General features: G+C 42.9%; 1 protein-coding gene across 1 annotated transcript; it reads left to right on the top strand.

The window, feature by feature from the left end:
* The first annotated feature begins 6,322 nt into the window (after window positions 1-6,322).
* dkk1b (dickkopf WNT signaling pathway inhibitor 1b) lies at window positions 6,323-8,075 on the top strand. The gene is made up of 4 exons (XM_079560362.1): window positions 6,323-6,677; window positions 6,794-6,938; window positions 7,086-7,220; window positions 7,312-8,075. Exons 1-4 carry the CDS (start codon window positions 6,465-6,467, stop codon window positions 7,575-7,577), a joined length of 759 nt encoding a protein of 252 aa, XP_079416488.1. The 5' UTR covers window positions 6,323-6,464; the 3' UTR covers window positions 7,578-8,075.
* Window positions 8,076-26,240: the final 18,165 nt, after the last annotated feature.

Raw genomic sequence — 26,240 nt, 5'->3', positions numbered from 1 at the left:
TCAAATGTTAAGTGTGTTTTTTAACGGCTCGGCTCTCGTGTTGAGTGGTGATCCGTGATATCGTTGAGGTTATTAACTTACATTGATTCACACGCGTCCACATCAACGTCCATTCTGGCTTCACTGGATTAGACACTGCAAAATGAATATCTATGTTAGATTTTATTACAATGAACGGATAATTTTTTTTTTTCTGGTTTCAATGCCATTTGAGTAATACTTTTTTGATAAGCTCTATCCAAGATTTATCTCAGTTTAAACCCATGTAAAAAGGAGTTAAAACCAGTAACTACACCCCCAGCTACTCAAACTGCAATCTTAACTTCTCTATCATCTTCATGGGGCTTTATAATTGTCAGCACCTTGTTTGGAGTTTGGTGGAGAAAAAAAAAAAAAAGATTCTGGAGTGGAAAGCACTCATTGACTGTTTAAAGGCACGAGAACAGATTTTTCTTCAGGTATTGGAATGGCATTTGTTTTGTCCTCTTTCAAACTCATGGACAAAACACTGTCAATTTTATGAACTTGCAGGCCAGTTTTCCAGCATTGCTGTGAAAATGACCCTGAAAAGTGGCGACTTGCAGGGGTCAAGTTGTGAAACGTGCCGGTTAAGAAATGGGAATCTGCAAATATGTAAGGGAAGTTAGGAAAGAGTTTGGACCAAAACGAACAGTAGATGAGAATGAGGGCTTGGGCCTTTAACCTCTTAGCCCTCACTTTAATGGAGCGCATTTTCGCCAGTTCGACTTCACCCAAATCTAAAAGCTTCTTGCGGTGTCTGTAATGCCTCATTTGAAAGCTAAGACCAACAAAACTGATCTAAGATTTTTCCTTGTTGTGTTTCCACTCCATTTTGACCCTTTTTTTGCCACGTTTTTGTTGCTTTTTGGTCACGTTTTGGTCACGACACGTCTTTAGGTTTTCGTCACATTTCTTGTTACTTTTTCATAACTTTGTTTGTCGCTTCTTCATCTTCGTTTACATCTTACTTTTGGTGCTATTTTTTTCTTTCACGAAGCCTTTAGATTTGGGTAATGCCTGGATAATAAGGTTGCAGTGGGGGTTACGAGGGTTAAACATGAGGTTTATTTAAAAGTTCTCCATTTGTGTCTTGAATGAAATCTAAAACTGGAGACTGATCAATACAGTCACAAGTTATTGATAATTGCTAAACCCCATTAACTAAACAAGGGAATTCTTCTAACGTAGGTATTCCTTTTGTGCAGTGTGCTAGGATATTATTCTATGAAGACAAAACCTTACATGATCACTACGAGCGTATCACCTCTTCAAAAAACCCCATCAAATGCGAAACAATGTAAGTGCCTTAAGTCAATGGCATCAAAAAGTCTCATCCTTCCAGTCCTCCTTCGATGCTGCATGTACACACACACCTTAATGTGTCCTCTTTAGACGGCTGCTTTTCTCTTTTTCTAATATTTATGATACCTTTGTTTATCTAGAGTTTTTTTTGTTTTTGTTTTTCAAGTCACTGGACGCCATTCAGAGTCTATATAGGGATCACTTTATCTTAAATCTTGAACTTTTATAGGAGAACATGCAAAGTATACTCTCTTCGTATCGGAAAAAAGCGGCTGCTCTGATTTGCCTTTCTCCAGATGTCATTTGGATGTGGTTGTAATGTTGCAGTAAGCATTAGGTCATATCTTGAAAATACACACGTACAGTGGGTTGAGGAAAAGTATTTGCACACCTATTTTCACTCCTGTGTTTTTATGTCACATACAGTACAGGAAGTGTTCACATGTCTGAGTGTCAAATCTCGCACAGGTTCCGCAAGTAAACATGTCTTTGAAATTGAAATATCAAGCACAACAGAAGCGAATCAGCTTCCTGGCAAGAAAAAGAGAATTCCAAATGTGGTGAAATGCTATTTTTGAATAAGTTCAGTCTGTTTTATGGTCATAAGTCGCGACATTAGCTCAGTATAGTTCGAAGACTTTTGCAAGAAGCACCCCCCCTTAAAATATTTGACCTTCCAAGTATCACCAGGCCTAGATTAATATTAAATGAGGTCTAAAACAGGCCTAAATAGGAGCAAATTAAGTTTAAATTTGGTGTAAACCATGTAAAAACAGAAAAATACCTCTGATAAATACAGATGGCATCGCGTCATTACAAGGGCGCATCGCCGAGGGGAAAGGAAGTATGCTTTGGGAAACCATTTTTCACTCTTTTTATCCGTTTTCTGGAAGAATATACACGTATTTATCACACACCAATAAAGTCAAGTTTAAAACAGGTACATATGGATGTTTTTTCAATGCAAATTGTTCAGTTGAAGCGAAAAAACGGCAGTCGTAGCCGGCGTTAGCATGTAGCATGATAGTATTCTCCGTTATTTCTGTATTTCTCGGCTGTTGACCAACTTTGCTCCTCTCCACGTCTTTATTTTAAACCTGATAGTTCACCATTTGTTTAAGTAGTTTTGGAGTAATTATGGAAAGTTGATATTTTTTTCCTCTTTGTTTCCCCCCTCAACTGCTTCAAACATGACCATATATGGGCGATTCCAGAGATGCCGACTGTATCTATCAATAGAAATGAGTAAAGTGGTGCACAGGATTAAAATTCTTCCAAAAGTCTATGGGAATTTTTTATGGAATTTTACTCCCGGAACCAAGAGCAAGGTTCATGGCCAAGCAGAACTGTAAAAAAAATAAATCAGCTTACAGACTATCACTTTAATGGGCAGTGGAATGGGTCTGCCGTTATTGTATCGTACCCAAACAGCATAGAATGAAAAATAGGTCTCCAAAACGTTCTGAACCCACTGTACTGGGCGGTTAGAAACGGCAGGAATGATTTGCAGCTCAAACTAGTTCTCAAGTGTCGACAATCGTGAACATTAACGCATCCCTCATCACGAAGACGCCCATCTTAATGAGATTATTCAAACCATTCTCCAACAGAGACCAGGTTTTGTTGTGGTCCACTCCGCCGTATGTATGAAATGTACGTCACTTCTTCTTCTTCTTCTTCTTCTTCTTCTTCTTCTTCACCCAATCCCACGCAGCTCACCTCTGCTATGTTAACTGGTATTTGGGTTAATATATACGTTTTTTTTTGGCAGTAAATTAATTTTGCAGAGTGCCACGTGTAAACATTTTTTTAAAAATATAGAATAATAAAAATACTTTTGGGTGATGACTGTGTTGTTGTTTTTTGGGGATTTTGAATGGTTTGAGATGACGACATTCTTTATTAGTTACCAGGCACATCAAACGAGCAAGGACTCCACAACATTTTTTAAATCAATTAACAGTGAAAGTATTTTGAATTTAAAAACGTTAGTAAGTTTGTCACACACGTTTGAAAGTTCTTCATATAACACACATTTCACTCTGTCTTTAGTTTCGAAATCTGTCAAATACTTTCCTTCTTTACCCTACAGTTCAGTTAAAAATGGATAATTGTTTACTATTACATTGCCAAGTCAAGGCAGTGGGAACCCCGGGTGCTGAGGGTGCTGCAGCACCTCCTGGTGGGTAGTTTGTACAATGCAAACAAAAAATGAACAGGAACTAAGCTCTAGAAAGGAGTTTTTGGGGGCAGTCATCCACTTCAGCACCCCCTTACCAAAATATGTTACCACGGTTCTGGGCGAAGTAGAATTTTTATCTTTTACATTTACTTCAATATTTTCTTCTATATCTATACTCTTACTTATAGCCTAGTTAGCAATTTAACCTCTTAACCCCCACCTGAACCAAGCACATGTTCTCCAGTTTGGCTTTACCCAAATCTAAAAGCTTCTTGAAATTAAATTGTCAAAATAGCCACAAAAATGAGCTGAAAACCAGCATGGAAATGCAACAAAAGCGCAACAAAAAAAGAAACAGAAAAGTGACGAAAACTAACAAAAAGCAATGGGAAAAAAAAGCAAAAAAAAGTGACAACACGGCAACAAAGCGTGGAAAAGGTCTGTTTAGATGAGTTTTGTAAGTCTTAGCTTTCAAATGAGGTGTTACTTTGGCCTATAGGCTGTGGCCTTTTAGACTGGGTAAAGCTGAAGTGGGGAAAATGTGCTTGGTTCAGGCGGGGGTTAAGATTTTAAGTGTATTTTTTTTTTTTATTAGTTTATTTGACAGAGACAGTACACATTAATGGACATTTCTGTAAATGTGTCAGTATCAGCTATAGTTTTCAACTGTTGTCCCTGGGCAAGGTGTATAATGCCAACAACAATTATAAAACATAAAACAATTTCAAAGTTGAGGCTACATATTTACATAACAGATGTACATTAATAGCATCTGAATATTCATTCTGTGACTTGCACAATAGAATGGAGACTTTGGTGCAAGGGCAGGTCATACATTATTATTATAAGGATACACATCTACAGTTATTATTTACAACACCTGTGCAGAGGATCCGGACACTTGGCTCAGTCCTGCAGGAGATCTGTACAGTCTAATGAGCACATCGTTGGTTGGATTTCAACCAGTTTTTTAATTGAGTCCTAAATGTGTTAAACGTGGGGCATTCTCTTAACGCGAGAATAACAGCTGTTCCAGATGTTACAGCCCCGAATATAAAGAACAGTCTGACCGAAGGTGATATGTCGGAAGGGCACTTCACAGTAACTTCACAGTAACTTCACAGTAACTTCACAGTAACTTCACAGTAACTTTTCGTCACAAAACTGGCCATCAGAGAGTCGGGGCGTCTTGACGTTCAGATTCTGCAATTTGGTGAGGCCTCCACTAGATGGTGCTAAAGATAAGCCTGACCGTCTGAAACATTTGAATAATGGAAACAACTCGGTACGTTGCAGGGGCAATGTTCAGTCATCGTGTCACCATCGAAACATTAAACGCAGATGATTCACGCTGCTGTCCGCAGACCTGTTTAGGGGGCACAGCGCAGGGAAATGGCTGCAGACGTCGGCTAACAACAGGGTGACACTTCTGCAACATCAAAGAGGATCAAAGTGCATCAAAGGCGCTCACCTTACCAACACTGACATTTAGTAAAGTGGAGATAAAAGCTACACTTCAAAAGATACGCAGCCAACGTGCAAAGTGCCGCGGTGCGTCCGTCAGGTGGTGTCTGGCGTGGATCTGAATCTCACGCGCGCACGCATAGAAGCAAACGGACGTGTCCAGCAGGTGACGTTGAAGTTCCAACCGTTTAGTTTCCATCCAGTAAAGCCCACTACAAAAAAATGCCCCAAACTTTGCCCTGCGTCCATGTCCGCATGTAGCACAGATAGACTGCCAGTGCCTAACGTGTGCGCACAGTTGGAAAGCTACAGCTACAATTATTATCGCCATGCAGGGGGGCAACTAGTCAAGCTGACACAAGGGAAAACAAATGTTCTTTTTACTGTCCCTTTGTAGTTTTAAGCTCACTCAAGTGCATACTGTGAGCTCTGCTAATGTTATAATGGCCCTGGCAATTAGTTGTTAGACAGTGGTCCCGGGACACAGGTGAATGCGTATATTGGGTTATATTTGGGATGATGGGTGTGGAGACAAACATGTCCTGCCGTGAGGTCCTAAAGCGTCAGGACACATCAGAGCCTCCTTTAATCTCGAAGTGCCAGTCAACCCTGAAAGGCCTCGCCACGGAAGTCCATTAATTCGGTAAACTTTTCACACCCCTTAATGGTGTGCATATCCTACACATTGATGTCCGCCGCTGGTGTAATCAAGCACACTTTGGAGGATAATTGCCACCTTTGCAATCACAAGGATCAAATGAAGTAGTTAATCGACGCAAATAACTTCAGTCAGCGTCTTTACAGTGCCGAAGGCGAGAGATTGAGTGTCAAAGACAATTGGAATAACCAACATGCTGTTTCATAAAGCGGTACTGCTGTAAAAACAGAGTCAACCCAACATTATATTAACTTAGACTTCTTTCATTTGTGCATGTTTAATATGGATGCACGGTCGTTTTATGGATAGTTGGATACAAACCATGACATGCGCAATAGCGCCTATTCCTAAGAATTGTGGAAATGGAAATTCTTCAGCAAATTATAAATACCACCACAAAGTCACAGCACGCAGTGACATGGCCTAAGAAAATGTTATATCAAGCAAAAGCCTGAACTCAATTATATTATAAAGTTTCGTGAACTTTTTTCCCAATGTGCGTCATCGAGTGCTGGCCCTTCAGCTCATTATCATTACACAAACATTGTGAAACGGGCTCCTATGAGCACAGAATAGATGGCCATTTCCGTACAGTGGGACTCTCTTTGAAATTCCACCCTCCGCCTTTGTTGTGCACAGCGAGGGGCGGGAAGACAAACAGGTCCACATGTATAAAGGATCATCCCAGCACTGGTGCGTCAGGAGACCTCTGAGCATCGTCCGCGCACTTCATTCTCTGGAGAGTTTGGACTCAGGACGCAAGACTCGCTTGGACTTTGTTACTCGACTTTTTTACGCACACGGATTGTTTTTGCTTTCACAGCTGACTGTGGAATCATGCAGCTGTCAGTGCGTTGCTTCGTGGCCGTGTGTCTCTCTCTTTTGGGATACCTGGGAGAGGTTTACGCAGGAACCGTACTCATGAACTCCAACGCCATTAAAAACGTGCCCGGTGTTTTTGGTGGTAAAGGGGGAGACACTGTCAGTCCCAGCCCGCGGACATCACCATCGCACAGCGCGGGACACAAATTCCATCATGACAACATACAGGTAATTATTCTCTCTCCTGTGCGTAAAAGGACCGCCAGTGCGCAGTTGGCACACTGTTATTTAGCAGCCACCTCTTCGCGGCTCTGAAACTCACCTGTTTGTATGTATTGTCGCAGCACCCGGCAGTTTGCATTGAGGATGAGGACTGTAGCGCTGAGGAGTTCTGTAACGACGCCCGGGGCGCCTGTCTGCCCTGCCGCAAGAGCCGGAAGCGCTGCTCACGAGACGCGATGTGCTGCGCTGGAAATCGCTGTAGCAACGGTAATCAACTGTTCATGAAACTATGCATGTGCTCACATATGATTTGAATAGTTCTTGTAACATATGTATTTTTACATTCTGAACAAACGAGTAGGACGTATGAGTTTAATATGAACTTTTGAAGTAACTCTGGTGTTGTTTTTGCAGGTGTTTGTCAGGCTAATGACATAGACAGCACAGACCCATCCATCATCTCAAGCTGGCACAAACACAACAACACCTTAGAGCATCACAGCAAAAAGCTGCCTGCTTCCCACAGCCACCTGCCCAACGCTGTTAAAGGTAATTACTGCCACATCCAATTGACTTAATTATGCACTATATGTGTCTGTATGAGAGCTCCTCACTGATTGTCTGCGGTGTGCTTCTGAAGGTATGGAGGGGGACACATGTCTGCGCTCCGCAGACTGCTCCGAGGGCCTCTGCTGTGCCAGACACTTCTGGTCCCGCATCTGTAAGCCTGTGCTGACAGAGGGCCAGGTGTGCACGCGGCACCGCAGGAAGGGCACCCACGGCCTGGAGCTGTTCCAGCGCTGTGACTGCGGAGACGGCCTGGCCTGTAAGCCCGAGAGAGGAGACAGAGAGCACGCAGTCAGCAGGACAGCAGCCCGGAACCTACACACGTGTCAGAGACGCTGAGCCCCCACTGCCCCCTCCCCCCCCCTCCCCACGAGCCGTCAGACGCTGGTGTATACCTTTCAACTGGAGACGCTGACACAATGACACCCAACACCTAAGACATCCTTTCCGGCCAAGCTGCTGACAAACAGCAGCCGGAAGGATAGACACGATTCCGGGGAAAGGCGATACACCCTTGAGGGATGCGGAAGTGTAGAATGGACTGATCCTGTCCCACTCCACGCACACACAGAGGAAGTGGACGTTGGAAAGTGACAGTATGAACTCTGGAGAAGATCAATTTTTGTCGTTGCAAATGGCAGTGCTGTTTTGTTTCTCTTTTGTGGAACTTGAAGCCTCGGTTATTGCAGTAAATTACTGTATTGTAAATATAGGAGGTGGCACTTAAAAAACGAAATATTGAATTTTGTCAAGAGCAGTATTATTTAGACATGGTGCTGCATGGTTCGCTCTCCGCATTTGTAAATGTGTACACAGCATAATGTTATATACTTTGTAAATGACTATAATTTTAATTTACATGTAAAGAAAATGTGAATATATTGTTTTATTAAACAAACACCCATCTTTAATTGCTGTTTTTTTAATATGCTGTATTTGCATTCCAATTACTCAAGGGATTTTTATAGATAGAACACAGTGAGCCGTCACAATTAGCGGATTAGGTGGCAAACATTTGGCGCACAATGGACGTTAGTGTCGAATATTTCCTGGCATTCCGCGGCAACAATGTACCCGTTTTACACATAAACAGAGCTTATTCCGCGCAATTTTGAGCGTGGGAGGGTTTAAGTGTTTGGCCGAGATGTGCGGGCCACGCTCATTAGAGACAATTGCCTAAGTATCTTCAGGCACACACATAAGTACTTACAACAAACATACACGGCATCGCTGGCGCCTCAACATGCCACATCGGGCTCCGGCCAATCACAGCGGAGCACACGCTGGGGCCACTGTCATCAGACCGGCAGAAAACAGGAAGGGGAATGACGCTCCTCAGACCTGTATTGGGTTAATAACAAAGTATATGGTTCAAATCTGCTGGCTTAAACCTTTGGTGTTGCCGGATAGTTGCTAATTACAATGTTGTGCCTTCAGTAAGTTTCGCTAAAGCCCCCAATTACTACCATCTTGCCCAATCTGCGCGCAGGATTTATTTCGATGACTTTTCATGATGCAACATTATTATTTTTCCCCCCCCTGAACACGCCACATTTCCTGGCTGTTGTGCAAGATCTAAAAAGTTCTAGGAGCGTGTCGCCAGTGGATCCTCTCAAATAGGCGGCGGTGCCTATAATTAGATGTGTGAAGATTAAAAGATGCGGAGGGAAATGACTGTGCTTTTTCTGTTTGATTCGGCGTCAGATCAAACGCGACAGGACACCTGATACATGTCCGAGTGAGATCACCTCTTCATCTGCCTTAAGCCGCAAAAACAAGTCATTTTAAGTCCCAGTTTGCTTGAAGACCTTTGATGGAACACAACCACATAAGTATAGCACCAGGCTGCATACAGAGTTAAGTTTGAGCTTAGCCACTTTGTAAGTAAACATGTCTTTTTCATTTTACGCTTTGATGACATTCCTAGAGTGACAGAGGTATTTTTAGAATATTAAATAGTATCATAGTAGTATAACATTTACGAGGAAAGGGCCCAAGAGGTGATAATGTGTGGAATAACTTCATGAACATATCGCCAAGCAACAAAGAACCTGGTCCAGATGACTACTTTTAAACTTTTACAAAAGTGCTGCTCTTCAGTAAGAATTTTTCTTGTATATTTAGATGTTATCGTCTTTGAGAATTGAAACTGACAGCATATTTAAAATCTTTTGGTGTTTATCCAATGCTTTATAAATAATAAACTGACTGGTTAGACAGATATTGGTGCAAGTTATTCCCAAAATACATTGCTAAATACAGTTCAAAAAGTTCACTGGATACCACCACATTTTCACGTCAAACCGGCCAACTAACTACACTGTGTTCAATTTGGTTTTCTTCAGCCCCAAAGCACTTAGTGCCATTATTTAATTGGGGGTAATGGGTCAGTACAGCCGAGCGCCACAGTGGTGTTTGCGGAGTTGCAGCCTGCAGTGTGTTACAACCACAGGCATGTCCCCCCTGCACTCAGCCCTGTCACAGCCACTACTGCTCTGCACCCAGGGCAACAACAAGGGCTGGCGACAGCGGCGCAGACACCCGAACACACGGCACCCTGCAGCACATGCCCGCGCACGCAGCAGGACCATTACACACTGACTGACACATGGACATATGTCCACACATGTACACAGTCTCAGAGGTTTGGAGTAACAGCACGCCTGCCCACACAATGGCATCCACACTAACTGCATTTGGTGTTGTCATGCCACAGGAATGAATCAGCACTACACGGCTATGCATTTTCAAAACACAATCACAACATAGGAGACAAAACTCACTCATATGCTATGTAATGTTGAGGCAAGTTGATTTGAACACAGAAAGGGAAAAAAAAACTGCACTAAAAATGAATTAAAGGTGTTGGCTGAAGTATTTGCTCAGAGGGGGTCATTTATCAAGACAGGTGCTAAATAGTGAGTGCAAACCGAATAATAAAATATGCTTTTTAGTGGGCACGTTGCAACAAATTCACCACAAATTGCTTGTGTCACATTATTAGGGCCCAAAATCTTACATGTAGATGAGAGAATGACAAGCCAGTAAAAAATACACAAATAACTCTGCTGCTGATCCACTTTTATACGTGCGACTCGGTTTGCACATGAGCAAACGCTTGGTAAATGACCCCCTTGGTGGCTTAAAAACAACTGGAGTTTCCTTAAGCACTCAGTTCACTGTGTGTAAACATGCCATTCCTAATTTAACGCTAAGAACGCTCTTGATTTCTTGATTGGACACTGCACTAGCACAAATTGGTTGGTGACAGGTGCCGGGAGTGTGGAAGAGAGTTCCTTCATGTTTTCCAAGATGGATTCAGCCATAACATCTCATAATCCTGAGTGTGGCGCTCATTCCGCTTTCTGAATGGATAATCATCTTGAGAACCAAAAAAAAAACACACAGAAAACATCATGTAAAGTGTATTTGTAATCTGAATACGTCAGCATAACAAGTGTTATCAGTAAACACGTGTTATACCTGGAGACACAGAGTTATTCTTCTAAATAATTCATTAAAAGGCACAATCTCTGAAATGCGTGGACATGTTTATTTCCGTTGGTTTATGTAAGACGACAGAGCAACCTGTTTTCTGAAGGAGCTGCGCGAGCACAGTGTATTACCACAGTTCCACAGTTAATAACCCTAAAACACATTTGGTTTGTTATCCGTCTGGAGATCTGCTATCTCCCCGCAGGATCTGAGCGCTACAATAAAGCTTTTCTCCTCTTTAGTACCTGGAGCACCTCCTATTGTTATTCTAACACACATGCCAAACACTGACAGGCTGAGCTAACAAACTCATGAGTGAAGCATGCCAGATAAAAGGCCCAGTGTACACGGCGCTGGAGCGTGTTATTGAGCAGATAAAAGAGATAGCATTCTTCCAGATCAGGATCAAACCCGGGCTCTTAGGTAAACTGTGTTTCCTGGGGAGGTGTCGAGCTGCCGGTATCTGCTGGCATCTCCACCAGAGAATAAGCACAATGGACACCATTCTTCAGGCCGTGGCGCGCTGCCTGATTGAGCAATAAGGGGAAATCTCTCCTGGAATTATAAAGTCATTTGACAAAGAACAACTCATTGGGCTGATACTCGGTTCGGGAGAATTGAGACGAAGCAAACAGGTAGATTCCACCGCTTTGTGATGTCATTAGCGCGGGGCGAAACAAGGGCCAGCACACAGTGAAGTAATGGGTAGGAGCAACTTCGATTGGGTTTCACCTTTCAGCCCACGGGTACGTCACCAAAAACTATTGTTCACAGAAGTTTCCTAAGGGGGGTATTGCAAAACCATTCCTGGAAGATATTGGTTAATAACACCTGAGCACAGCCAGGTCAGAATTGAATTACTCTGAACTAAAATGGTGCTTGTGAAGATACAATTCATCGCAGATCATTGAAATTCATGACACACACCTCGCCAAAGTGCCAAAGGTTTTCATGGCTCCTTGATGAATGTTTCGATGCATGACCACAATAGCAGTTTCCGTCACTCAACACACTCTCATTCATCATGACCTATTGTACATGTTTCTAGTGGTAGGGGAAAATCAGAGTACTGTGGAAATTGTAAACTTTGTGTTCTTGTAAGCGAAAGAGAACCAGGCCATGCGTCGCAAACTGACACTGGGATGAGACACTTTGTACGTTTCTCATACGATAAGAACAAGCGCCAGGGACAGACTCTCTCACTTCAAATCAAGACGTCATCTGTTGCATGTTCATTGTACACGTCATGCGTAATATGAGAATGATCTGTCACAAGAGGCGCTACAGGAAACAAAACAAAGTGGCAAACGAGGAGGTATCCGGGCAAGACTCACAGCTAGGCCACACAAATGTTCTGTCACTTCTATTAGGAATCTATTTTTTGCGTTTTGATGGCCATACAGAACAAAAAACGTCAGAAACAGTTCCAATTCCTGAACCGTGTCTTCATATCTGCTGTTCTCCTGTTTCCCCGAGGCCCCAAAACATCTCCTCATGTGTTTTCACAGACACAGCAGACAAAATAAAATATATGTGTCCTCTCCCCGTTGTTTATACAAATAATGCCCCCAGTGTGCTCCGTCTGACCAGCTGCATCCCGAGCAGCAGCAGCCAGGGAAATAAAAATGTCGACTCTTCATTATGGCTGCTGCTATAGGGAGGGCTCAGGGCTGAGGCCGGGGCTGGGACGAGGGCGAGGGACAAGGGCCAGCGCCGGCTTCTCTCCTGAAAAAAAGTCTGCCCCAGCCACAGGACCGCACTGTGCAAAAGCCGCTTCACACCTATAATTTACTCATTATTCATGCGCTTTTCGAGGGACGCTGAAAAACACACCGGGGCAGAGCGAGACTAACGCGCAAAATGCTAAACTTTATATAACCTAATACGCCGTGGGACGGGTGACGGACGCGGCGAGGAGGGAAGGCGGTTTCGTGTTTTGATAGATGTCAAATATTTTGGCGCGTACGGAATGAATGATTTGCGATGGAAAATGTTCTATGAAGGATTAGTGGGGAATATGCACGCGCTACATAGTTGGGCTTTACCCAAAATCCAAAAGCCTATAGGCCAGTGTGAAGCCTTATTTGAAAGCTGAGACCTACAAAACTGATCGTAACTTTCTTTTTGTCTATACTGGCGAAAACAGAACATGCTCCTAATGACCAGCTCAACACAGAAAATACTACTTTTGCAGTGGGTAATCAAAGAATGGATTTGAACCTTTTTAAATCTCAAATTCTACTGAAGTCACATCTCCATGGAGACGAGCTGGAGACGTACCCGCTCCCGGTAAAGTTTACAGTCATATTTTAGGAGAGGTGATTGTAATAAAAGTTTGTTTGTACATTTATGAGGTATTTTTCAAAGATGAAAATATCTGTCATAAAATAAATGTGTGTATTTAAATCTTATTTATTGGGTAAAATTCTACGCGGTGTGTTTTTAAAGTGTTTTTAAGTTTTTAAGTCACATTATTGCCGCATTTCTCCATTGTGTTGCTGTTCTGGCACATTTTGCTCACATTTTCGTAGCTTTTTGCCGTGTTTCGTGGCTTTTTCATCGCTCTTTAGTGTTTTATTTTTGTTTGCGTTATTATTGCTTTTTTAATCCTTTTTTGTTGCTTTTTCATCACCTTTTTTGTTGTGTTTTTCTTGCATTTTTGTCGAAAGCCTATAGGCCAGTGCAAGGTCTCATTTGAAAGCTAAGACCTTGCAGTTTCTAAAAAATATGTGTGAGATCAGTGTGAGTAAAAACACAAAAGGTGGTGGACGGCAGGGAACTGGTTAATATTGTTAGCTTGGCCATATTTACTTTATTTCACTAAAGTATGTTGCTTTCAATCAAAAAATGCATCAATTTCAATGTCAGAAATGCAAGAAATATCGTGTTTATCCTCTTGCTACTGATCATTTTGGTATAGGGCACATCTAAGCGTACCTTTTCTTAATTAAGGCACAAAATCCAAAGGGTGTTAAGAAAACAACTTTGTTTTTTCCTTCACCTCAAGTAGCTTTTAGAGCTCAATGGAAAAAAAAACCCCACTTAAAAACAGCAGGAAATGGGTGTCTCGGAGCTCTGTGTTCATTTCATCTCACCTGGACACGACTGCGCCTGCTGGAAGCACTTCAGTAAACAAGAAGTGAAGCATCTCCACAGGAACCAGTGTTCTTTTACAGATGCATGGAACAGACGGCATGTTCAGTTCTAAAGGTAAGAACACGACCTCTCGAAGAGTATGACGTTATGCCGATCGTAGCATGTGACGGTCGAAAAGAAAGGGCCGTGAGCAACGAGTACAAGCTCTTTTAAAGCACACCTTCTTCTTTCAGACTGGCAGCATAAACAGTAAAGTCACACCAGAGCGAGCGTCCCATTTGAAGTGGACTCTCAAAACATTGGCGCGTTGCCCATAATTAACACACGGCATAACGGAGCGAATCCTTTGGAGACGACGCGCGGCTGCAGTAAACATTAGAGGGATATTTCCAGCTCATTCCCAACTTGAGGAACGTTCTGTGCGAAGGCTTGACATTTTATGAACTCGCTTAGTGTCGCTTAATGTTTTTACCACAAATATAGGGTTGAAACATGTCCATGGCCTGAGCGACGGCAGTAAACAAGTGCTTATGAAAGAAAGGGTTACTGATTAGGGGAAATGTTTGAAGCTGTTTTTCGAAATGGAACAGTCAGTGTAGCACAATGTGTTTCACAAAACAACAGCACTTTATTTCATTACACAATGAAGTGGTAGGCAGTCACCCTCTCTGCGTAGAGGTGTGCAAAACTAGGATAAAAGGGAACTGTACCTTGTTCTGTGGCGCCTTTCCCCTCTGAGTGGTCCCGTCCTCAGGCTGCGGCTCCCACGTTTGCTCATGATTGGTCCAATTAGGGGATCGTCCGAGGCTCTGATGAGAAAAAAAATTACAATACATATTTAAACAATAATAACAGCTTTCCTCCCTACTCTTGTTGCAATTCTTCTCGCGAAGATATCCGGGTTTCGGGCACCAATTGTTTGGACCCACTTCACAATCATATAACACTTAAAACACAATCAATTATTCTCTAAATTATTATATTATTCATCTGCTTCTCTGGAATCGCAACATCCCCCTGGCTCCGCTCATGTGTTGGATGATCAAGTTTTTTGTTCTTTAAATGTATTTTTTTTTTCCATTATTATTATTACATTGTGCATGTCTGCTCTTATTTTAGTCTATTACCAGTCTTATACTAATAAGCTTTTAAAGTGTTTTATATGCTGTATTGCTCAAACAAAGCAAAATGATGATGCTGAAACCAAATGGAAAAGGGGCTGTACGTGCAAAACTTTTTATTCGTCCACAACAACAAAACAAAGTTGCATTCACAGAAGTTCACTGCAATCGCATCGGAAAATCACGATTTTCTGGAATCATCCAACACCGGGTCACACATTATTTCATTCACGGAGTCACACATGTGTCATTGAAAGCGACCCATTGGTATTCAACACTTCCCCAAACTCAGCTGTCAAACTCCCTCACAGACTTGTATGGGCCAGTGCCGAGTGTCACATCTCAGCGGGGGAGCATCCTACCAGACAATAACCCAATAATGGCCTCACTATCCCCGGCCATTGTCCCCTTTCACAGTCACTGGCCCCTAATGAACCCCCTTCGGTCTCCTACAACGACCCCCCCTCCCACACACACACACACACACGGGGCCACTTCAAACTCCTCTTTAATGTCTCTGCTTGTTTTTCCGCTTTTCGCAAAATCACCGTCTTCAAGTAAAAGAAAAAAAAAAGCTTGATGTCACAATCTCATTTGTGCGAGGCGGGGCTTTGCGAAGGTGGAGTGCGGGGATGAAGATACAATGTAAAAGGGGGGAGTGGGCCGCGAGAGGGGGGGGGGTGATCCGAGGCTTTGATCTGGCTGGGGGGTAAATGGATTGGATTGTCCTGTCCTCGGCGGGTGGGGGGCAGTGAGAGGCAGGGGGTCATATCAAAGGTGGTCGTCTGTCCGAGGGGGCCATCCCAGCGGCGCATTAGTACGCTATCTAAATGTTGATTTGTTCACACCAACATCTGAGGCAGGTTAAATGGGCTGACAAAAAATAAGAAAAGAAAAAGGGGGCGACACCCAGTCAATGCAAATCGGGAACGGGTCAAGGTCGGATGTCTCCGTGGGAGGCTGAAGACATGTATGAAGGCGATTGAGGTGCAGAACGAGTAGAGAGTGAACTTATACATAACTTGACAATAAACAATATTATCATTAGATTTTTAATTAGCAAACAATGAATGACGACATGCTTTTATGACAAACTGTCAGTCACGGCCATAAATCACTCAATAACCAAATTAATCACAGGGATGAGTTTAGGCATGTTTTACAACACATTTTCTTATTTGATTGTTTAGGTTTGTTGTGTAATTGTGTAACAATGGGGTGTTACCAAGCTGAGGGAGAAGAAAACCTCTCATGGGAATCCATTTTTCACTCTTTTTAGCCGTTTTCTAGTGGACTACAAACACATTTATCACACACAAACACAGTGAAGCCAAAACCTGTTTCGTTTTCACAGCAAATTGTTTGGTAAAAGCAAAAAACTGCACTTGTTAGCTTCCTTTTGCTAACGTTAGCATTCGTAGCATAAAGCTAGCATAGCTTCCTGGTTAAAATGGACTGTTTTTATGGGCTGTTGACCCTGTTTAAGTAGAAAAATATATTCATAATTCATCATTTGTTAAAGCCATGGTGGAGAAATGGGAGATTTGTTTTTTCTCTTCGTTGTTCGTTGTCATGGTGATGTGAAAACAGGAAGCGACCTCCCTCTCTCCCGGTATAGCTGATTTCTTTTGCCTTTCCCTGCGAACTGCATTTGGGGTTTCTGTGTTCCACATTGTTTTTCTGGATACTCTTGTACATTCTTGCAGTGATTTTGTGGAGGTTTGGTGGATTTGTTTACTTTGATAGTTCAAAATGGTCCTGAAGAAAGCAGCGTTTTAAAGGCAAACAAAAGCTATCTTATCAGCTAAACCAATTTGAGACCTACACATTTCTTCTTCTGAGACACTGAGGAGGCACCAAGAGTCTCCACACCTGCAGCACAGTTGAGACGTCACAAGAGGAGCAACAGGAAACAAAGCTAGAGGAGCTGACCAGTGCAGGACACCACGCTCTGAGACAGGGACGGGCCCTGGAGGCAGTGCACCATTTCAGAGGATCAGAGGAGACTGAAGGCAACCAGCCAGCGAGTGCTATAGTTTCTCCGTCCTCCAAGGTCATGCGGGTCAGGTTGACAAACAGTGGCGGCGCGGCTCAGTCTGAACACTATTTCGTTGAACCCTTGTACAATGACAATAAAGCACTTACTTCACTTTACTTTTCCCCCTCTGGCTGCTTCAATCATGACCATATGGGCATTTGCAAAGATGCCGTCTGTATCTTGAATGCTTCTATCTATTCCCAAACTGTTCTTCTGTTTGATCTAGTAAGCAAAATTGAGCTGTAAAGTCAATTTCATTTGATTATAGTAAATGATAACAAAATTCCATATACCCCCTGTACAGTATTTTTTAGAATAGCAAAAGCCTCCTAGGATCTATCATCTGTTTGCACGGCACACATCTTGATTAATCCTACTTGAATTCCTATTTTGAGGTTCCTGTCACGGATGGGAAAATCACGCCACCTGCAGCAAGTCAGTCGCTGGGCTGCCAGTGACTGTGTGTGGCTTCCTCATTACGGGCTGGAAACGTTATATTACTGTCATTCTTGGCTCGCAGCAAAGACAAAGGCATAAATCACAAGCGCTCATCTCGCATTCAGCTGCAGCAAAGACCTGGGATCCCCTTCACAGCGCGTGGGCGGACACCTCTCCTAATTTGCAGAGCGCTGAACGAATCCGTTCAAACCACGGCAATACACACGGGTATGTTTTTGGGTAAGCAAACAGTGCCCCCCCCCTTCTCCTTCTAAACTAAACAGGGTGAATAACGTTGTGAAAAACAAGAGCAGTCTCGGTGCGCTGTGGGCGTTGTCGCGCAGAAAACGCAGACGTCAAAAAGATTATTTATTATTTCAAAGGCTTCCAGACTCGTTATGGCAAATTCACAGCAATAACCATAAAAGAGGGAAAATTAGTATGCTCGCCGAGTGTCACAGTTTGCCGTTTTCTGTGTGCGTAGCCAACATGCGGTATACTCCAAATAGGCATCTTCTATTTTGGGACGGCTTTAAAACCAGCATAGTAGCAGCAGCAGCAGCAGCAGCAGTCTGGGTCACTCCATTCCATATCATTAGAAAGCGCTCAGAGAGATGAACAAATTCTCCTGGCAAAGACGTGCACAGCATCATTTCTTGGGCCTTAAGTTTAACGTAGAACCAAGCCAAGCGCGAAACCTCACTCCATCTTCGCCGCTATTACCGAATTGCTCGAGAAATCTGACATGCTGACACGCTGATTGAAAACGGCCACCATTTTGGTCATCTTGGTCCAGTCAGCGCATTCCCCCTCCCCAAAAATAAGGGCTTGATTCCAACCGAGAAACCTCAGCCTTGCGCATTATGTACTTATTCAACAACAGGACGAGATGCCTTTTGACGATTGGTAAACATTTTCTAAGCATTCCGATTCGGCACTTAGCTGTCTCCTTGTCGCCACTGAAAGCATCCATTGTCTCATTTGTACTGCCCGCAACTTGTATTTTGGTGATGCTGGCAAACGCTTGGCCCCCCTCTCCAACTCTAATTAGCATTCCTTCCAGATAAAACAATGATCACTTGAATACCACTGCGCTAAGCTAGCAGGAAGTGATCTCGAGAGCTGATAGCAACCTGCGATTAGCGAGCAACCAACTGCATCCAATATGCTTTAAAAAAAAAAAGTAATATCAGCATCCTATTTCGTCTGATAATGTTGTCCGAAAAGCCATCTTCGAGCGTGCTGCTTTTGGGGCCCCGAATCTGCAAGTCTTATCAATTATTGATTGTGTCCCACAGATTAAAGGACCGGCGAGAGCGTGCCCCCTTTTCCCATCGCAAACATATGGAAGCGTTTGCCGGACAGATGGCTTATTTTCCCCCTCTGGAGAAATGCTCCCAACGGTCAAGAAGCGGATTCGCTAAATAATGGCGCGGCTCATATCCGATTGTTGTTTGCTTTGAAGTGCGATGCGACACAGGGGTGATTAACCTGTTAATAAGGAACAAGTACGTCCAGAAAGATGTTGCCCACAAGCCGTACGTACAAGCAGAGAGAGGTTGTAGAGAAAACAAAAAAAACAAAATGTTAACCCAGGTGAACGTGACATAGTTTTAAATAATTTCACAAATAACTAAAGATAATAAGGGGCAGTCGACTGGGAGAGGGGGGCCCATGTGAAACCATCTCGCCCCGGGCCGCATTAAGTCTATCAGCGGCCCTGGTGTTTAGTGAGTGTATAGTTTCAGTGTTTTTTGTAGTGACATATCCAACAAACAAAGCACAACAATCAATGTGTCGACGAAGGTTTGAGCTATCCTCTAGACCAGCCATTCCCAAAGGCCGGGACATTGCGGACCCCTTATTGATCAGAATATCTCTCGGGGCCCCCAAAATCATAATAGTTTACTCCATTCAAAGGAATTTTTAATAATTTTACAGATTAAAATGAAATAAAACGTAACATCTAGTAATGACAGTAGGCTAAATGCTGGGTTAAACTGGTGCATTTGTCCAGATAAATGTATTTTTCCTATCAAAATGAACTTTTTCATTGTACTTGTTTTGCAGAAAAGCTTTAGGGGCCCCACTTTGGGAACCACTGCTCTTCACTTAGTGGTGGTTTTAGTTTTGTCTGTCACCTCAAGAGGCTTCTTCAGCAACTAACAATCTTTAACCCTGCCTGATTTTTTTTTGTTTAAGTAATATTACTCAAATAAAAACTATATGATTACAATGTCTTCATAACTTGACTCAAATTAAAATAAATGTGCAATGTGAGTAAATAAAACGGATTACTACACTCATAAGAAGTGAATAATCTTAATTCTTCCAGACAATTCAACCCATCATAAATGTGGCAAAACGCTCCCAGCCCGAACCCCCCGGAGGCTCCCAGACTTAATTCCATGTGCTGCTGAGACTGTGGCTTACACACAAATGATGGACATTTTGTGTTGGGGTAATTACTAATATGCGACTGTTGTTGCCCGGGCAGCAGCCTGTAGCTGGGTTCTTTTGGTTTAAATGTTGGTTTTACTCTCCCTGGGCTGTGCGGTTTGCTGCAGCTTAATCACGAAGCCACAAACATCTCAGCCATTTTGATAGGAACCAAACAGAGCAGGCTTCATGTGCACAGCGCTGTGTTTTTGCTGCTTCTACATATAGCAGCGTTTTTATTCTGCACAGTCAGCAATGAGAATGACAGCCATAAGGCAATAGAGCCTGTTGACAAATTGAGAATGGGCAAATAAAGTGTGTGCGTGCGTGGGGGGTGAATCTAGTATGTAATCAGGATTTCACGGCTGCAAATGAAAACGATTCATCATTTGTACTTTATTTATACCAATTAAAGGAGGAGTATAATTTTTGCCCCTTAAACTGTACTTTAAATATTTTCAATGCCTCATGCAGCAGCGGTCCTCGGCTGCTGCGTCGGGAACATTTTCAGTGATTATGCCGCGAAAATGACAGCAGATAAGTTTCTTTTGACAGTCGCTCTGAATGATCAACGGCTGAACCAAATGAACTCTCTGACGGAATACTATCTTGTGATATTATGTACTATAGCAGGCAAGGTAAGTTGAAATCATCATGTTTTTGCAGGGGAAAATATTAAAACTAAAAAGGAATAGCGGTGTTCAATCCTAACACAAAGTTAGCAAACCGGCTAATCTGATCAACGTTTTGGCGTTCGTTAGCTCGCTCAATGTATTTTTCCAATTTTTAGCATTAAGCCACCAAAAATCCCAAATCATGAGCGATCCAGATGTTTTCAGCTGTCGTCAACCCATCTACCACATTTAGGTGATATCAAAGCCTAGTTAGAAATCATTCATAAATATATGTCTAGTCTTTTCAAGAATTAGCTTATAAATGTGGCCTCTGAGCTACATGCTAATTCATATTCAGTTGATTTCTTGTTGGATCAGATACACATCCAATGCCTTCTGAACATCATCTGAAACCACAGAAATGCCATGAAGGGACGTGATATACCTCGCCATACTTTAATATAGGGCCTGGCTTCACCAATCATTCAAATGAGGATAGAACACTTAATCCAAACAGAGCCAGGAAGCTATTGGCAAAAAGATTTACACATTTGTATGAACAGGCTCAGATAGCCATGGGAGTTTCTATGGAAAAAGGGCTCTATGGAATGATACAAGGTTTCACTGCTTTCTGTTCAGACGGAGCCAGGATGGGAACCGCCGACCCCGTGGATGAATGCTCCAACCTATGAGGCGCTGAAGCCCCCTCTCACACAGGACAATGGTGTACTCAGATGAGGTCAGGTGCACCTTCAGGTAAAGCTGAATTATAGGTTGCTGATTGGTCAGAATGACTGTGTTAAAGCGGGCAGATTGAAGGGCTGTCAGTAGGCCGACATTTGCGCAGCGATATGGAGGGACCCGGGTGCACGCTGAGGTCTTCACTGTGGGAAGACAAATCTGTCAAGCAGACAAGAAGCAGTGGTGTCCCAGACATATTCATTTCAAGGAGCTCAAAGGAACCCAAAAATACTACCTGCCACCAACAATCAACTACTCACTGTGTAATGACAGATTAAAAGACTGCGGGATTAGAAGTCCTTGAAAAATGCTTTAAGTAGCTACATAAATGAGCATTTATGATAAGCCTCCATTTGTGGAATCACTTCACCAACTGTCATTACCGACATTCATGACCAAATCTGATCTGTTTATGAAGGGTTTGAACAGATCTCATTTGTGAAAAGATGTTTCTCTTTTATACAGATGTAAGTGGAATGAACACAAGAAACATCATAGCAGCAGAACTTGCAATATACGAGTGAAAGCTTTTAGACAGTGGTGGCAAGTAACCAAGTAGGCTAAAAGGTAACTTTGACTTAAAGGAACAGGCCACCGTTTTTCCATACTGAGATATGTTCTTACCTGAGCTTAGACGAGTATTCCGATAGCAACATATTCCGATAGCTCCAAACCGGGGTGATGTTGGAAGCGACCAAGCTCTTCCACGGGCACGCACAAAGACCTGACAGGTATGTATCAACTCGTCTAAGCTCAGGTAAGAGCATATCTCAGTATGGAAAAACGGTGGCCTGTTCCTTTAAAGTGATAGTCTGTAGGATTGCAAAGTGAAGAAAGAGAGTCCTGATTGGACCAGAAAGCCACTCATAGTTTGCAAAATGAGGAGAGCGGGAACAACATTTCAAAAGTAAACGATCAAGCTCCCTCCCCCACTGCTCCTGATTGGACCTAAGAGGCCGGTTCACAGGAAAGCTCGTCTCATTGGTCAAAGTTATGGCACCGGAGATTCTGCATAGTTGCTGAAATTAGCAAAAAGAGACTTTAGAAAAAATAATAGGACTCAATACTTGAGTTATGTCAAATTACAGGCCTCGGCGGTCAACCATACACAATCTATGAAATCTGTAAATATTTAAACTTAAGAGACTATCACTTTAACTTAATCTTTTAATGTATTATTTACATTTTAGAGCATGCACCTATACGATTTACTTCCCTACATTTTTTAGCAGAAGTATTTTGTCTTAGGTCCACATCATTTGCCAGAGATTTACACTTTTTTTTTGCCAAATCTTTTTATTACTGTGCATCCCCATCAGACAAGCTTCCTAAAAAAGTAATAATTAAAACAAAAACGAGCCTATCTTTTGAATGGCTCTTCAAAATAATCGCACCCCAAAGATTCGGCTCCCGTCAGAGAGCCGTGAATCCCATCGCCAATCGACATGCCATGCAAACATGTTACGGCTAACACGGTTTTGTATGGCTTAATTATATTTGAGTCAGTGCGGTCAAACTGATGGTAAGTGCACTTGAAGTGGTGCAAACATTTTTATATGTAATAACAATGTGGGCAGTCGTGTTTGGGGCTTTTTGTTTTTCACTTTGACCGCGACTATAAAAGAGGACATCTGGAGCCACTTTCCAGGCACCGTTGCACTAGAGGACCGATCGGAACAGAAGATGAGCTGGAATATGGAGGGATCAAAGCGAAACAAGCGATAAATAGATCTTTGAACGGACTACAAAACCACAGGCCTCTGGGAGATACAGTGTGATCACTTGTCTGGCAAAAAAAGGACAAATGACACACTGCCAGATTGCAGTCTGCAAATCCAGTGCCCAGGTGTTTATGATCCAAAAGCGAAATGCCCTACTGAAACCAAAACAACAACAACAAAGAAACCTGTTACCGACACCTAGATAATTAATCCCACGCAGCGTTTTTGAGAGGAGTTTTCGAAGAAGCTGAGTAACAGGCCTGACTTTTATGGAGCGTTGTGCTTGTCAGGCGTCCAAATGTGGCCGCAATGGAGCTTTGTTGAAACACGACTTGTTGGTGTAATGTACGAGTAGTTTTTTTTTTTTTTACAATGGCAGTGGCGGACTGGGGGCTCGCTACTGTTCAACCCCCCCACCCACCTCCCGCGGCGTCCAAACACAGCCTCGCCATGGCGCACTCAGGCTGTTCCGCAAGGGGCCGGTCAGCGTGGTGCCTCACAGACCATTAGAGCTGGAGAGAGTCCACAAAACACTACTACTAAGCAATTTGAAGGAAAAACAAGCCAGTCCAAGTCCAAGCCACGGGTCAATTTAAAAGTACAATGTTTTTTATACACATACATATATATATTTTTGCAGTGGGTTGGTGACATCTTGAGTTAATAATGTGGTAGCGGTGGCACAGTGGTAAGAGTGTAAACATCTACTGATCTAAAAAGTTTGGAGTTCAGTCCCAGCAGGCACTTCACCCACATGGTTACTGAATGCAGCTGAGTGATTGGTGGTGGTCGGGGCATTGCGTAGGCGAGGATTGGTAGCCATGGTTCTGTCTACCCTAGGGCAGGTGGAGTATGAATAATGCATCAAGTTTAAAGCAACTGATTATTGTACAGTTCTTCCAAAAAATACACCGCCTGAAACAAGAAGTCATCTGGATTTGACAAACTGTTATGATTAGAGGCCGATATCTCCGGAACCGATTTTTTGCCTTCCCACAACTGCCTCCACTGGGGGAGCTGAGAGACATTGCGGTGAAAATCGGTCACGGGTTTGTACACCTCGGATCGTATTTGATATGTATTTTATTTTGCAGATTTTTGCTTATAATTTCAGAACCATAAGAGATAGAGACTGATCGTTTTGTATTTTTGGAATCTGCTGATTTTTGTCTTTCAAAACAAGCTCCATCTGAAGAAATAAAACATAAATATATCAGCCCTATGCCCCTGCTGTCACAGTTCAACACTGACAAGACATTTGGAGAAATCAGCAGAAAATATCAACAAAAAATATTGTTATCGGCCAATGAAATCCCCCCAAATCGGCCTTAGAAAGACCCATTTTGGGGCGACCTCTAGTTATGATCTGGGGCTGCTGCAGTGGGTCATTGTATGTTCAGCAACACGAAGAACAAAGAACGAAACCTGAACATCCTGACTGACCAGGTTCTCCCATCAATGGATTTCTTCCTCCCTGTGGTCCAGGGAAGAAGAAATCGGTCGCCACAGAGTCCAGATCTTAACCACAATGAGAAACTTTGGGATGTGTTGGAGAAGGCTTTGCACTCTGGTCACACTCTCCCATCATCAATATCAAGATCTTTGGTGGAAAAACAAATGAGGCAGTGTAACTTTGTCCATCGCAGAAGCTCATTGAAACAACGACATAGCGTTTGCGTGCTGTAATCAAAGCTAAAGGCGCTACAACCAAATATTAGAGCTTGTGACGTATTCCTTTGTTGCGAGAGTCCGTGCTCCTGATCTCTCCTTTCCCCCTGATCTGAAGACTCTACCCGGGCTCCTCAGAGATCTGTGAGTACATGGCGAGGAATGTGTGTCCTTCCTGACATTACAACGCTTTTTTATCAACTAACAAGAGGAGTGGGAGGGGAGCCGGAGGAAGAGGAGAGGATGTGAAGAAGTTAGAACCGTTTGGGAGCGAATGGGGAGGGGGGTGAAAATAGAAGTCTTTGTTGGTTGCTTATCTGACAGGATATGAAGCAACTCAATGGCTTTGGCATTTGGCAAAATAGCTTCCTTCAATGGACATTCACCCCAAGAGGCATCCCCTGACATTAGGCCACATGTGTCTAAGGAGCTCAACCCGGCAGCAGGCAAGAAGGGGGGGGGAGGGTTTCGAGGGAGAGGAGAGACAGCCGCAGGGTGTTTTAGAATTTCCGTATTTTCTGAATTGCTCGCGATAAGATGTAGCAATTTGCCGGTAGTTGCGATGATTATCAACAGTTGGGCAGATGTTGGTGCTGGTAGAGTTTTGAGGCACAATCAGAGCATAGGCCTTGTTCACCTTACATCACAACATTCATCCTTCCAGCACTTGTCCTTTGGTTCCAGAGAAGACTTTGAGAAATAATCCATGATTGCAAACAGGGATTTTGATTGTTGAAATGCAGATGTTTTGACCTGAGGTATGATTTGTGTCTTTGTCATTGATCGGCCAACCTCTTCTTTCTAAAAGTAAACGTGGTTCTATTATTCAATCACACTGGCATGATTGTTGTAAGTTTGAAGGCTATCACAGTACGGCAGGATAATGGACCCAATCCCAAACAAACAATGAGCAGAGTGACATCGCCCCCTGTCCTGCTTTTGAAACTGTGACATAAAATCAAACTATTGAACCCAACAAATTAGAGCGCCACCTGCAGGATTATCATGGGACAAACCTCTCAAATGGCCAACTGTCCTGTTTACAGTGGAGACAAATTTGAGGGCTGGAGAGCCAAAATTAACTCACCAAAAGACAGGACATGCACACACATCATAGTTTATAATTTTTGTTAATGGGATCTAAGAGGACATCATTTTCCTGATGTGGTGTAATTGAAGCCACTGTATTAAAGGCTTGTGTTCCTCTCCTGCTGCCGGGACACAAAGTAATGCAAACCCCATCCCAGTTATTAACCCAGGAAGTCCCCATGGTGCGCTGCTCTCTAATGAGAGAGACCAATACACATTTGATTTTTTTTTCTTTTTCATTCGGATACTGGCCTTTTGACCCCCTCCTGCTCCTCCAGTGCCCATAGTGCTCCTTAACAACTTCCTTAGACTCAGCTCATGCACATTCTCAAGGCCTTTGAAGGGCAGTTTCCAACCATTTTATAATCTTGTTCCCCCAACAAAAGTAACAGGAGTAATAGTCTTTTTTTCAGTGATGCTTGATTGTCATACAATCTCGAGAGCTTAAAACTCTTCTCCCACACCTGCTGATGTCATGGCGTGATGCCCATCTGTTTTTAATGGTAAAAATAAACACTTACATTTCCAAGGAATCATTCACC

This window comes from Gobius niger (assembly GCF_951799975.1).
Source record: "Gobius niger genome assembly, chromosome: 7".
NCBI classification, from domain to species: domain Eukaryota; kingdom Metazoa; phylum Chordata; class Actinopteri; order Gobiiformes; family Gobiidae; genus Gobius; species Gobius niger.
This window is presented reverse-complemented; position numbering and strand designations above follow the sequence as displayed.

Bases quoted from the DNA above. Each gene is read 5' to 3' on its own strand.
- dkk1b (XM_079560362.1), top strand. From the start codon at position 6,465: ATGCAGCTGTCAGTGCGTTGCTTCGTGGCCGTGTGTCTCTCTCTTTTG. The intron at 6,939-7,085 runs GTAATCAACTGT...TTGTTTTTGCAG, and splicing joins TGGAAATCGCTGTAGCAACG to GTGTTTGTCAGGCTAATGAC. The intron at 7,221-7,311 runs GTAATTACTGCC...GTGCTTCTGAAG, and splicing joins CCTGCCCAACGCTGTTAAAG to GTATGGAGGGGGACACATGT.